The sequence below is a fragment of the Lampetra planeri genome, chromosome 31 (genome assembly GCF_965212315.1).
Source record: "Lampetra planeri chromosome 31, kcLamPlan1.2.h2, whole genome shotgun sequence".
In the NCBI taxonomy this organism is placed as follows: Eukaryota; Metazoa; Chordata; class Hyperoartia; order Petromyzontiformes; family Petromyzontidae; genus Lampetra; species Lampetra planeri.
Genome location: NC_136137.1, coordinates 294,257 through 309,508, shown reverse-complemented (window position 1 = coordinate 309,508; position 15,252 = coordinate 294,257). Strand labels below are relative to the sequence as shown.

The 15,252-nt window shown below is 48.5% G+C and overlaps 1 protein-coding gene across 1 annotated transcript in view; it reads right to left on the bottom strand.

The window, feature by feature from the left end:
* Positions 1-15,252, bottom strand: part of ITGA9 (integrin subunit alpha 9) — a 67,314-nt gene that overhangs the window by 30,650 nt on the left and 21,412 nt on the right. The window contains exons 12-15 of the mRNA XM_078608868.1: positions 9,410-9,500; positions 5,191-5,236; positions 4,638-4,792; positions 4,093-4,247 (exon numbers count right to left, since the gene is read on the bottom strand). Of these exons, the coding sequence (XP_078464994.1) occupies positions 4,093-4,247; positions 4,638-4,792; positions 5,191-5,236; positions 9,410-9,500 (447 nt within the window). The remainder of the gene's footprint in view (positions 1-4,092; positions 4,248-4,637; positions 4,793-5,190; positions 5,237-9,409; positions 9,501-15,252) is intronic.

Sequence of the window (15,252 nt, the reverse complement as noted above, 5' to 3'; positions counted from 1 at the left end):
TCATCAGAATAATCAACATCAATATCAGTGCTATTACCATTGACATAATAATCACTGCTAGCATAATTACCATCATACATGTGTCATGCAGTGCTGAAAAATATAAATACTGTATTTAAAACTCTTTGTTTGGAGAAAAAAAGGTAACAGTAATAGGCGCATGATAAAAATGCACAGAATTGACAAAAATGTGAAGAAAAAACCTACAGGCCCATAAAGCTTTCACTGGAGCATAAACAATTGTGAATTTCGACCGAGACAAAAAACAATTAACTTTGTTTTCCATAACTCCGTTCAGTAATAATAATGATAAAAACCCAAGTTGAGTTAAAGATCTCCGGCCGACCCACTCGGACACCGGGACGTGGCCCAGGCAGTGCCCCCGCACGCAGCGCCGCGATCAATACCGCGTGCTCGTGACGCGAAACTAAACTATTAAAGTTTATAAGGTAAGGCCCACTGAGCTATATAGCTCTTTTTCAGAAGCGACCTGGCCACAAATTATAGTTTAACGAAGTTGCTTATCGTGTGTAAATTTATAGCAGCTGAATGCTATTAACGCAGGTTTCTAAATGTGGAGGGAAACACCGGAGGACCCAGAGAAAAATCCACACGAACAAAGGGAGAGCATGAAAACTCGAAATATACAGCAGGCGTCGGGGTCGGGAACGAACCCACGACCTTCTCTCGCTACCGCCGTGCCATCAGGGAAAAACGCGCTGCGCCCGACGCGTCATATCGAGTCTCTGCATTTGTCCGTCAAGGCAGACGACGGTTAAAAAAGAAACGCGGTCGACACTTGCACAGGACGAGGAGAAGCCGTTTGTAATCTGGCGAGCGAGCGTCAGCTGTTTGCAGAGTCGCACTGCGCACCCGTGCACGTGGCTCTGCCGACAGACGAGGCGTTCGCTCGCTACCCCGCACGGCGCAGCGGCGCACGCTGCCAGAATCAAGGTCGCACTTCGCCATCGTCAACATCCAGAATGGACTCACCTCCGCCCGCATCTCTCCACTGATCTCACCCTACTCACCTCTACACGCCCTCCTACCTCTCCCTCTCATCTCACTCTATTTCCTTCCATGCACTCTCTGCTCCAGCAACCAAGACTTTTTGCTGAAGCCCCCAGTGAACCTTCGTTCAGTGGCAGGTTACCCATTCTCCTGTGCTGCTTTCATTGTCTGGAACTTCCTTTCCCCAGCCGCCCGTGCTGCCCACTCCCTCTCCTATGTTCAATTCCAGGGTCTCGGCCTTCCTCTTCTACTCTGCCTACGACTGACTCTTCTCTCTATGAAATACATTCACCCACAGTTTCAGATGACTCCTGTTTCTGACCACGTGTCAAAAAACGGCTTAAAATGGAATTGGCCAAACATCCTGGTGTAGGATTCTCCTGAAAAATAGTCTTGAGGCTCAGAGAGAGGTTTTCCTGCAGAAGTAAATTACACGAGTATGTAGAATTGTGTTAAATGATATTACAATATCCAAAGAGCACTTATTGCACAGAACTAACGTGCAATCAAGAGTTCATGTGGATGAACGCTCCGAGCGAGTCAAACGTTTATGTTTAGGTCATTAAGTAATTACTCTAAATTGCATTTCCGTAACAAAGTGGTAATGGGGCATTTAATCAGCCAGGAAGATCTGTACCCCACACACTGCAGTTGCAGTTCTCAGACATTGGATCAGCCATGGACACAAATCAAAAAAGTTTGAATACATCAAATGTCTTGTTGTTAAACATTGCGTAGACATCGGAAAAGTGATTCGGAGGCATGGACGTGGGGAGCTCAATAGAATGAATCAATGGGAAATGAGAGCGCCCTCCTGGGATGTATTTTGTTAAATATTGAATGACTGTGCTATAAATATGTTTTGGAGTCCACTATTTTTTAGGATTCGTCGCCCTTGATGAATACCAAATATAAAAACTTTTCAAGCGACTTCAAACTATTTCCCTGTGGCGAGATGTTGACTACCTCGTATGGTATTCAGGAGGTAGTAGATTCGATCCCGATCCTGACGACTGTATATTTGGAGTTTGCGTGTCTCTCTCCCCGTGGTCGTGTGGATTTTTCTCCGGGTCCTCCGGTTTTTCCCGCCACATTTAGAAATGTGCGTTTAGAGTATTTGGATGCTAGAAATTTCCACATGATAAGCCACTTCGTTGAGCTATAATTTGTGGCCAGGTAGCTTCTGAAAAATAGCTATATAGCTCAGTGGGCCTTACCTGGTAAAATAAAAAAAATAGTTTAGTTTATATCTTCTTTACCATCAACCAAAGCAGAATAATCATCGCGGTGACTTTGCGCGGCTCACAAACAAAGCCCTCGAGTGGTAGGGCGGCCGGGCGGCCCCGTGGCGGCCACCAAAATAACAAGATGAAAATTTACTAAAACAATAATCAGGCAGCACGTGTTTTACATCCCCGCACTTGCACGAGTTCAGCGGAGAGAGAGAGAACATAGCCCCGGGCTGTCTGAGTGACGCTGGAGCCCCCGCTGGAGCCCCCGCGTGAGGCCACGGTCGCTGGGGGTGGTCGCTGCGCAAGCGACGGACGGACAGACGCCGGCGTGCGCCACAGACCGAGTCCTCGCAGGACAAAACTGCCGACACGAAAAAAAAATCCATCCAAGGCTACGACCCACAAAGTTGTTGTAAACGTTTACAAAATAGGTTGTTATTTCTTTTTAAACCGTTGCTGCGACAGTGTAAGATTTTTTTTCTTCCAAAAAATTAAGTTGGGAGAAATAAAAAGTGAAAATATGAATAACCATTTCCGAATTACTGACGAGTGATTGAATGTGGGTGGATAAAATGTGGTTTTGTGAAAGGTCAACCATCTTTGTTCAATAGATTGACTCACCCCTGCCATAGTAAAGTAGAATTTACACCACTATTATAATTTAAAACAGAAGGTAAGAGCACCTTAGTGTACTTTTGTGTTTATTGCCGCTCACAGTGTGTTTTTTAACACCGGGCGGCAGGGTAGTACAGTTATATCACTTCTGCTTCATAGCAAGAAGGATCCGGTTCAATTCCCGACTTGGACATCTTTCTGCGTGAAGTGTGTATGTTTATCTCCCTGTTATTTATGGATTTTCAACATAGAGATAAACAAACACAATGTAAGTAATATTGGCCAAATATCCCAATACTGAAATACTGTGAACAAATTACTCATTTGGGATTACACAGACAGTAACATTTCCCTCTACTGTGAAAACTTAGTAGGGGCCTCCTGAACAAGAGTCTTGAGACTGAGCGACGTTCTACTGGGTTAAATATCGTAGTAGTAGTGACATTGTATTCTGTGTGTGTATGCCTCAGGTGGTGTCTTGAGACTTTCCTGTGAGGCTTTCCTGGATAGTACAGTCTGCGGACAGTACCACGCAGTATGCCAAAGAAGCCATATCAACATTTTACAAGCATTGCTTCAGTTTCAATGTACCAGTTCACCTAATTGCCAGCTTGTTTAGGGAAAGCGGAGTCAAGGTTGTCGTTGATGGTCGCGGCCATGGTGTGCAAGTGGAGACGCTCGCAGGCCCGTCCGGGCTACCGACATGGCCGCCTTGCTTCACGGACCAAATAAATAACCCGACGGATGGAATGTTTATCCCAAATTTTCACACAGAAGGGAAAAAAAACACCTCCCCTGCCTTTAAATCAACCCCGCCACGAATTCACCCTGAGAGGTTTCACAGCGAGGCTGTGAGAGACGTGGCTGTGAGAATCTAAGTCTCCAGATGCTGGCGTCTGAGGTAGCTGGCGACGCGCTCGGTAATATAAACTAGGAAATTAAAAGCCCCAGTTGTGTGAGGCACATAATACTGCACGACTCAAGACAGGGTATTTACACGTGTAGTTCTATATTACAGAATTGCGAGATATGTTTATTCCCATGAAATGTCCCTGTTCTGTTGTACTTCAGAGGTGGCTACCCGTGGCGAAACAGGTACTCGAGGGTGGAAGTCAAACGATGCTTCACCTCCACCACTGCCCCCCCTCCCCCGGTCACTGGCACTCATCGTTTGAGACCTGGATTCGAACCCAGGCTCCCAGTGGTGGCGGTCCAGTGCTGCCCCAGGCCTCACCTTGATGTAGGCGAGCTGCGTGCGGCAGAACTGCTTGTCGTATGCGAGGTCGGCCTTGCCCGACACCTGCGTGATGCCGTCGGCGTACGGACCCAGGATGATCCGTGAACCTCCGGCCTTCTTGGCCACGTCCGCCGTCAGGTTGTAGAAGAGCTCTGAAGTCAGAGAGGAAAATTTAAATGTGCACAGGCACGCACGCACCCCCTGTGTCGACATACAGACTGTTGGGACAGTGCCGTGAGCAAGTACCTACGAAAGCCGGCACGGCGCATTCGGGGTTGGTGTGACAAACATTATGCCAATACAACTTTGTCTCCCGTGAGCTGATGTTTACACACCGTACCAGGTACTCATTTGAGGCTAAGTCGACCTAGGGGAGGCCCAGGACCGGTTCAGACAATCATCACTGGTGTTGGCCGTGAGCGGGACTGCTATACTACCACTCCCCAGACACGCATGAACACACGCCCACACAGACACGCATGAACACACACCCACACAGACATGCGCACGCACGCGCACATACGCGAGCACTGGGCCCTCACCGATCTTGCCCGGGACGGCGCGCCCGCGGAAGCGCAGGCACACGCTCACGTTGAGGCAGAGCGTCGGCTGTCCGCCGTCCACACACAGCGGCGCCGTGATGTTCACGGAGCGCGGCAGCACCACCGACGCCTCCACCGTGATCACCGGCCGCGTCCTGCGGGACACCACGTGCGTCGGCGCTCGATCGCTCGCCACTCAGTGCTCTCCGAGACGACGCCACGCGCTTCACATTTCAGAATCGGAATACTGATTTATGCCGGAGGAATCAGATTAGCTATAAAGCTCTTTCACAGATGTCCAGTAGGAGCGGCTCAGAACGTTACAACAACAAACAATACAAAACACGATAACAGTGCAAATTATAGGAAAGGTAAGCAAATCACAAAAAAAGACGCATAAAACTAAACTATTCTTTATTGTACCAGGCAAGGCCCACTGAACTACGTAGCTCTTTTTAAGAAGCATCCTGGCCACAGATGACAGCTCAATGAGGTGGCTTGTCGTCACGTGGCAATGTCGAGCAGCCAGCGTTGGGTCGTGGCGCCATCTCACCTGAAGAGCACTGCCGCGTCCGACGTGAAGGCCCCAATGACGACGTCTGCAAGAAACCAGAGGCGACAGCATCTTTAACGGCAGCTGCTGAGCAATGGGATGATGCCTAATTTATTGAAGACCATATCGTTACGCAAAATAAAGATGGATTGATTTAAATTTATATCCACCACGTAGCCCGTCAAGTTCGTCAGTGCGTTTGTGACTTCTCCGATTCGTGAAACGAGTACACAACACAATAATAGAGCAGTGCTCGTCTGTGTTCATACATCGCTGACACTAAACGCATCACGGGAAACTCAGCATCGTTATACAAGACAACTAGAGATGTTTTTGTGATGGTAACAATGGGACGGTATGTGAATAAAAAACAGCCACAGTAAATGAGTTCCCTCTACAAAAGCACCTGCAGAAATATCTCATTTTAAGATCTTCAGCTGCCCAAAAAACAAGCTCTCCCTTCTCACTGACACTGGTGGCCGACCCGCTGTGTGCTTGTGTCTGCGTCAGTGCGCACGCGGTAAAGAGTTAAACTGTCACTTGATCAGGAATCCTCCCATTTTTCTTACACACTGTACCAATTATTCCGTCATCTACAACGGGACAAATTCCTACAACCAAATCGTCACAAATGGGCCAGATTTTGCCATGTCTCAGACACTAAGCAGATTCGAGCCTGGTGAATTCTGGTATTGACGACCGCCAGTGTAAGACTGATGCTGCAGGCTCGGGGCTGGCTGCGAGGTGCCCGGGGCTGGCTGCGAGTGTCTCAATGCATTCTTAACTCGACCTGTGGGGAGCTATCATTGTTACCTCCTCGTGTGCATGCGTTTTCTGCAGGGTCTCCGCTTTCTTCCTACATGCTAATATGATTGACCAATCGCAGGCTCCTCCTGAAAACGAGGCTTTTCTGGGTAAAAAACATTACCGTGTTGCCAATGCAATTGTCAGGCTATAACCAAATCACCCGAAATGTGACCGGTATCATCAAATCTCGGAAGCCAAGTGGGTCTTTAGGCTGGACTGTGCAAAGATGGGTGAACACCATGCGCATGCAATCAAGTGTAATCGGCATTACGGCCAACAGAGGGTGGCGCAGCAAAAATCCATCGTTTTTTTGTACTCCCTCTAACTTCACCAACCTGCACTGACAAGAGTGGAAAAGTACTGTATGGTCAAACATCTCTTACTACCCACAGGCGTGGCGAGGCCCTCGTCCAGCAGTGAATTGACGAGCGGGACGTACAGGTACGTGACTTTGTCAAGATAGGAATCTGGCCCTAAGTGTTGAAGTTTGGCGGCACATTTTCCTAAAAGGTATTCTCCTGCCGGTTAACCCTCTTGACCGTCTTTTTGCTTTGGTGCCGCATCGTCGTGATCTGCAAGCATCTAAGTGGGCCAAGTGATGCACAGAGCTAGTTTACGAGGCTGCGTTCATCCTCGGTACGGCGTGCGCAGCAATAAAAGTATAACGGCGCTAGCTCGTCTAATAGAACCCAGGCATCGCCAGACGCTCGGCGCTAATGCCTCACTCAATGTTCTTTCCGACCCCTGAACTGTGGCCCCTGCCCTCTGGGGTTTGGGCACATATGGACACCGCACTGCAGGGATGCACGCGGAGCTCTCCGTTTGGGCACTGCATTAAGAGCCCAGCGGCCGGTCAGGAATGATAAACATCCCACCGCCGCAGGATACTACCGCTGCTCAAATTCAACTGTGAGTCACTTCGATTAATTCCCACACCTCCGATTAGCACGGTTGACTATGTACGGTGGGAGAGGAGTTCAACATACATGCGTGACTCTCAAGTGGGACCTGTTTTCATTTTGCCGTTCATGACTATTGTGGAATATCAGTTTTTTTATTGATAAAAAAAATCCATGGAATATGCCTGATTTCTTGTTTTCAGAAGGCAAGCAGTCTGAACAGTGCTTGAATGTATGACCGCGATGCATAAAGGGTGTTATAGGCTGAGGACCTACACGTGGAGTAGCAGAGGGCAGTGTAGAGAAAACATTGTACTGTACTTCCATGCTCCAATGTATAATCTCGCCACCTTCACCAATCCACACTGACCAGCGTGGCGAAGTATGGTCCAACAATGCCAGAGCACGAGGAGCCCTCATCCAGCAGTGGATTTACAAAAGGGTTTACATGTACTCCCAAACAAGACTCCACTGGTATCTTGGGTTCTCACCTGGTCACACAAATCAAACTTTGACTTATGCAGTCGGATTTTTGAGGAACAGGGCCAGCGCTTTGCTGCTGTCATGGTCCCTGCACCGCCAAATGTCCCCGTAGCACCACCCAAGTTCACTGTTATGCGCTGTCATCGCTGTTATTGTGGTGGCCCCCCACACACCAGATCGACTGCCCACCCCCGCCCCCCTCCAAGAGGAGCTGGCGCTGGGCCCGATGAGAAAAATGTAACGTGATTTGTTTATCGCGCAAATTCAAACTGGAGTGTAATTTTTTTCCCAGCCCAATCTCATCTTGTGAGTAGTCCGGTTATTTATGCCAGCCGATAGAAGTCAAGTTAATAGATTCACGAATGCAGCTGAATACAGTGTCATGCGTGGGAGTCATTATGCATCATTAAGGCTGTTTAAGCAGTCTCGCTGCCGTCGTTAAGCGCTTGAGTGTGAATTACCGTGGAAAGTTTTGCATTACTGCATGTGAACAAGAAACATGAATAGGTAATTCCGTGAACTGTTAATATTTTACAAAATTGCTCAACTTAATATGCATCATGAGGCAATTAACCAATGGCTAATGTTTATCATAATTTACAGTGGCACGCGGGGTGACATTGTCTGTGTGAATCCTGCAGCCATGACCACAGTGAATAACGTCCTGCTTACGGACGAGACTGGTGATCCTAACCTCGTTTAAAGGGGCTGGATAGAAGAACTCAGGGGGCACATGACAAGAGTCAACACTAAACCAACTCAGACGAAAGTTAAACGCTAACAGAATGAGTCACGATGTGCTCTGCCTGTCGCCCCCTGTGTCTTTGAGGGACCGGCTGTGACGCCGATCACGCAGCTTTTGTGCAACTGGAGTTCGTCCAGTCCCCTGCTTCTTGCTGAAGAAAAACTTCCACTGCTGCGAAAGGTTGTACAACGTTTTTCGACTTAACTATAAGAATGAGCAATCTAAAAGAAAGAAAATGGTTGCAAATCGAAGAAGACCCGATGATACAGGCACGCTTGAGGAGGAAACTGGCACTACTTGGACACACATGTCGGATGGAATACAGGGAAATTGAAAGTGTGTTGTTCGGAAAAATGGAAGGAACTCGAAAGAGAAGAAGACTTGCGAGAGAACGGCTTGACGGCGATGTCACGAGAGATGGGTGCCAGACAGATGTGCACTATTTGAGCATATTGGCACAAGATAAAGGAAAGTGAAACAAATGATGAAATGTGAGGCGGGCGGTGGGAGGTCAGACACCTACAGCCCCCCGCCCCCCACGCCATGCGGCTGCATTAAAGCCACGGCGGCGTAATGAGGCCGAGACACAACTGCCCTAAGCCATTGGTTTTGTTTTGGGGTACAACCGACTTACTGGCGCTGTCAATACACACGTCGCCGTCCCGACGCCTTTGCTCGCCCGCCTTGGAGTGCCGTCTACTAATGCTCAGGTCAAGCGACCCCTGCTCGGGCCACAGGCTCCCACGATTTACTCCCGACAGCTCCCACGACTCGATCCCCAATATTGACCGTTGCGTGGCCTTGAAAAGATTCCCCCAGGAGACTTTGCGGAACATGTCAAGAGGGCAGAGGGCCGAATCGGCGGTTCTAAAACAAACACGCCGGAGATTCACAGGACCGTGCGCAGGGCTAACGAACGCGCATATATCACCGACTATTGTTCCAGGTGGAGCGGAGGGAGTCTGGATTTTGTGTAAGCCACCTGCTCAGCCCAGCGGCTGGTTCGTCGCGTTTTTTGCGCCACCGCATGCCCCTCAGCGTTGCCCAGCTAAACCCTGCCGCTGTGATGTCATATCGTGTTTTATTGTTCCACCGCGGCGAGTGCGCATACACTCTCTCTCGTTCTATTTATTTGTATTTTCTGTAGTTATTTAATGTGGCCCAAGGCTGAGTCTTAGGAATGTATGTCTCAATACGCGAGGCTCGCTCAGTTTCTTGGTCTGCACGCGACTCCGCATCTGTGGGTTCGAGGATGAGAAAGAGAGAGAGAGAAAGAACTGCTTACCTGGGTAGCCATTCCCATCCAAGTCCACCTGACCCGAGATGGACTGGCCAAACATGCTGATCCCAGACTCGATACTCTTCCCAAACAACCTCTATAAAGAAACAGACAGACACACGCACACACAGTTATGCGCACACACAGAATTACAAACTCACATATGCAGACCCAGAGTTACACAAAGACACATATGTCCCATATAGCCTGAATAGATTGTTGGGGCAAGTGGTGCTAGCTCACACTTATGAAGGCCGGCTTGGCAAACGAGGAGGCGGGTGGCCAGAACCACGCCTGGCCGCCATAGTCTCCCTCGTGGCGATGTTTACACACTGCAGCAGCAGGTACTCATTTTAGTCTGAGTTGACCTAGGGGAGGCCATCGACTGGTTCTGTAATCGCCACTCGTGTTGGCCCTGAGCAGGAATCGAACTCGGGTCGCCGGGTTTCGTAGCGTAGCACGCTGACTGCCACACTACCACTCCCCATGGAGTTAGACACACATGCGCACACACGAAGCTACGCTTAGCACAGGCACATCTGGCCCCAGTGTTTACTCTAAAGTGCTTCCTCATAAAACAAACGCAGTGCGAGCCTCGAAGAGAAAACAGACACAGATAACATAATGATGTGGAAGAAAAAACAACATCGCAGTTTGTTGCATTCAAGGAACGCATTTCAGGAACCACTTTTTATCATCGTTGTGAGCCGTGATATATCCACTGCTGGATGACAGCCTCCCCGTGCCAAAAGGAATCCCTCACAGTCGTGCACAGTCACAATCCATCTCATTCGTGCATGTGAGCTTACCCCTCCATCTCCATGACAGTCATTCTCTAGAGTGCATTCACACATTTGGCTGTAATCCCATCACCAGTCTCGCCCATCTGTCATCATCACTCCTAACAAACCAACTTACTCGTCTCGTGTAAATTATGTTTCTAATTTGCATTGTCCCTGATCCACGTGCTCCTCTTTCCACAACTCCAAACAAGAACCTCTCCACGCTTCTACGCTTCCTGTTCTATCTGTTGCTTCATTTTCACTGTTCCACGTCTCTGATGTGATCGTTATTCTACCTTGTCCCCCACTTCCACGTCTCTGATGTGATCGTTGTTCTACCTTGTCCCCCACTTCCACGTCTCTGATGTGATCGTTGTTCTACCTTGTCCCCCACTTACACGTCTCTGATGCGATCGTTGTTCTACCTTGTCCCCCACTTCCACGTCTCTGATGTGATCGTTGTTCTACCTTGTCCCCCACTTACACGTCTCTGATGTGATCGCTGTTCTACCTTGTCTCCCACTTCCACGTCTCTGATGCGATCGTTATTCTACCTTGTCCCCCACTTTCACTGGTCTTTTCACAATGATAGTTATTTCATTATTTACATTGGCAACATCCATTTCATCATTTTTTTCTCAAATTTTCCACCTTCTGAGATTCTTTACGTCTTTGTTTTTTCACAACTTGTTTGCTTAATATGGGGAAATGCAATTTTGTTTTAAACAAAACTCATCTGAGAACAAATACGGAGGTTAAAATCGTTACTGGAAACACACAGCTGCAATGCATTGGCAAACAAAGTTCCCCTTAAACCTGGTGGCAGCCAATTGGTGGCAACGGCTTCCAAGTGAAGTCAAGTCAGCTTTATTGGCCACACACCCATGCATACATGAGGTACATGGCAGTGACATTCTTTGTTCCCGTGTCCCTCTCAACTTGTGCAAATTAACAACAACAATGTAAACAGCAGCAACAATATTTTAAAGCATGTCAAAAAATGTATTACAAATTAAGTAAAATCGCTGTGCCGATGATATGGCAACTAAGACCATTATCAAGTTTCATGAGAACATTACAGCCATAATGGTCGATTGCTCTCATAGATTTGGAACATTATTGCCAATTCAAATTATGAAATTTCAATTATTAAGTCTATGTGTCCATTAACTAATACAATAAAGGCGGGGAAAGCAATTAGCTTCGTCATCTGGCTGTGGACGAGGTCTCTATTTGAATTGTAATGCGATAGGGCCGGCTGACTCCGTTGCCAAAAAAGCGCGGATTCACCGTGGGACTGAGTTCCCCCGTGGCTGTAACCAAATAGCAACTGTAACAGCAAGAACGACATCAGCTACACCGCCTACCGAAAGCCAACACCTCGATTGACACGTGCGGCCCCCGTCCCGTCGAAGTCCCGCATATGTATCACCGGCGCCACCGCGAGCAGGCGTCGATCGTGATGATCGGTGCCATGTCGCATTCCCACAGCGGCAGCGCTGGGGAGCGCGCAGCTCACTCGCACTCCCCGTCCACCCGAGAGAGCGAGCACCCCTTCAAGTGTCGAGTTTGCACAAGAGACACATTGGCCGAGGTGTCCCTAATCCGTGTCTGTGTTTCAGTTAGGCCACGTGGTGGTATTATGCCAACATTATTGACGTTAACCCGACAATATTGTCACGTTCACAATATTATTTATACGTGCCGATCTGTTGATCAGATTCTGACCGATAAAGCTCCAGCTCACCATGGACAAGAGCATAAAGCCACGGGGCAGATGAAGGAGGACACTACTGCACGGCCATGTGCACGAAGACAGCTGGGGCTGCACCAGCAAGGCTCTCTTCTTCACACAAAACAGAGTTCAACTCGAAGCATCAACGTCACGACCGATGATGAGTAATGGAGGCCATGACGCAGCAGGACCCTTGCCGGCCTCCAGCACGCTGCTTTACACAAACCCACCGGCAGTGACAAACTAGCGGACTGTGGTCGACCCATCACCCTGACACCATTGAGCAATGTATACATGTAACATATTCTCTTTTTCAGCTGCCATAACTGAGCATGACATTCGACTGATCTCACTCTGACACACTCATTTAAATCCACCGAATTTTTATTTTCAGCCGTTAGATTCTTTAAGGAGTAATACGGGCTGTTGTTTTGTCATGCCAGAGTGGGATAATCTTCCGTCCCCCCGGCCCCCGTTCTCCCGATGCTGGCTCGTGGTGTTTCGATCTCGTGGCACAGGAGCATCTGGGACCCACGTGCGGACAGACGGCAAATATCCGCCGGCTGTGGGAATTCCAATCGCGGATTCCGCCTCCCTCCAAAAACTGTGGCACATTCCGTGATGCCGGACACGCGATCCAGAACGTTTTACCCCGGACCTCAGGCCGTTCTACTCAGCGGGGCGGGGGTGGGGGGCTGTGTTGGATCCCCCGTGGCCTCCATCCATTCTCAAGTGGACGTCATGCGGAGGAGGCAAGCGGAATGCTGCCGTGTAAAAAAAGAAAACACAAACCAATTGAGCCATCAAGAAAATGACGGTGCTGAAATGAGCGTGGGTATCTTTTCCATTCCAAGCGGTGGACACTGCCAGTGCGGGAGACTCGTGGAGCATCTGTGCATATTTTTCTCGAACAATTTTTTTTTTCAGTAATGCACGTTGGCGTCACAGTGTGTTTAACAGGACACTGTGTGCTGAAGTGGAATTTGCTGAGCAGACTTATATAATCGTAAAATGAGAAATTTACGAATTTAAAAAAGGGCCTTTAAACCATATGATTCATGACGTTCCACAGGCAGCTTTGACATCGCCTGGCCTGTGCGTTTTCAACACATGGCTCTACAACAAACCTCATCCAATTTTCCAAATATTCACGATTTCATATTTAATTAACGTGAGACCGGATTTATCAAGAGTATTATTTTTGTACGTCTAAATTCAGTAAAATTTAGAAATACAAAAATATAAATAGATGCATTCAGACTTGGTCACTCGAGAGACGCTGATAAAATTAAGAGGGGTGAGAAGATATTGTTTGGTAAAACAAAATACAACTTATTTTTAATACACGAGGAAGTTGAGAAATTGACGTGGATATAGTTGCTCTTTCCATAGATGTGTATGTCAAACAACAGCGTAATTACAAATCATCAAGATGCCATCGTGACCAAATATAATGTTGTCACCACACTGTGCTGGCGTTTTCCGCCCTCTGCCAGGCACCGTGGAAATCCCTCAAAATAAGAATCTTTATTTCTCCTGGAGGAATCCGATGAGCTATGAAGTTCTCTTTCGCAGATGTCCAGAGCTGGAGCCCCTGGTTCCACAAACACTGTGCTGCTTGACGACGCTGTCGTATTTTTCAAGCGGCAGCGGAAGGTGACATCATCAGCGCACACGCAACGCCATTGTGTGCCACGAGAGGAAGTGTGTCGCTTCCCGAAGGGGGGTTCCGTGCCAGGCAGTGAGCGCAGGCGAACGGCCGTCGTGGGGGGTTCGGCTCAGCGATCCCCACAACCCGCTTCTCCCCCCACTGTGACCACTACGAGCGACAGTTCACACGCATGTGTCAATGCTGACACGTGTTTACGCAAATGTGCGTATATCTTATGTATGTATGTAGAACTCCTTTCGTACCGTACGTAGTCAACTGTGCTACGTGGTAAACCGTGCGACGTATGGTTGGCACCACATGCAGCGAGCCGCTAAGTTATTCTGCAGTGACAGGTTTCCCTATATTGCATTTAACAGACTGTTTGGGTGAGTGCTGTTAGCGAGCACCTTTGAAGGCGCCTGGTATATATGCGCGCGACGTGCATTTGCACAGCGATTCTAAGCACTGCACGACCATCCTGGAAAATGTGCATTCAATTGCTGGCCATCAATTATATCGGTGACGCCTTATTCTGTCCTGGTCCTCACTATGGTCAAATCCACCCTAAATGAGTAAGTGACTGGTGCAGCAGCAGGGGAGACAATGTCAGGTAGGCATGGCCCTGACTGCACACCACCCCCCTTGTGTGAAGTGCCAGGCTGAATGGGCGCTTGCTAACAGCACTTGTTTCAGGAAACCTATGAATCTACACAGGGGGATCCCTTTCTTCTTACGAGTGTGAGTGAGTGCTACGAGCAGTCGTGTACTGCCCTACGAACTTGTCAACCTGAGTTCGATTCCCGCTGACGGCCAACACGTGTGACAATTATCTTAACTGGTCCTGGGCCTCCCCTAGGTCGACTCAGCCTCAAATGATTATCAAATCCGATGCGTAAAAACATCACCACAGGGCAGACAAAGGCGTTTGGGCATGGTGCTGGCCGCCCACCTCCTTGGTGTACCGTGTTGGCCTTCATAGTTGCTGCTCGCTAACAGCACTCAGCCTCGCAGTCTGTTCAAGGCAATACGGGGAATGTTTGTTGTGTGTGGAGCGAGGGGAACCTGTCACTGCAAACTAACTTAGCGGCGCACTGCATGTGGTCCGAGAAGGCAGGAGACAATTCTGTGATTGAAGGTTGGATGGATTCAGCACAGGACCAGCTTCCCGAGCAATGCCTGTTGTATGTATTCAGCTAATATGCTTTTGTCTCGAGACGCGAGAAAACATAGGCGAGTGGGGATGAGAAACGACCCCCTGCTTGGCGCGAGGCCACCGTCTGGAATGAATCAGGTGTCACATGTGGAGAGGTTGCGGCGAATGGGAGGCTGGGCCATCGGGCAACAATGACCACAGAACTTGTGGGCAACGACGTGGATAGTTTTTGTTTACCAACGTCTTGCAAGCGCAACGGTGATAATCATTATTGTTAAACTATTATTGTTATTTGTATTATTTACCGAGAATAACCTCACGGTCTCAAGACTTTTTCAGAAGGGCCCTGCCATTGGTATGTTTGGAAAATCCCATGAATGAGCGTCTGGCTTTATTTTGAATAAATCTTTCAGCACCCCAAGAAAATCGATACCTATAGTCAGACACTCATAGCTCCGTAAAGATACATTTTGAATTAACTTCTGTACCGCCACTTCGTGGCGAGCTCACAGCCCCAGGCTATAAAAC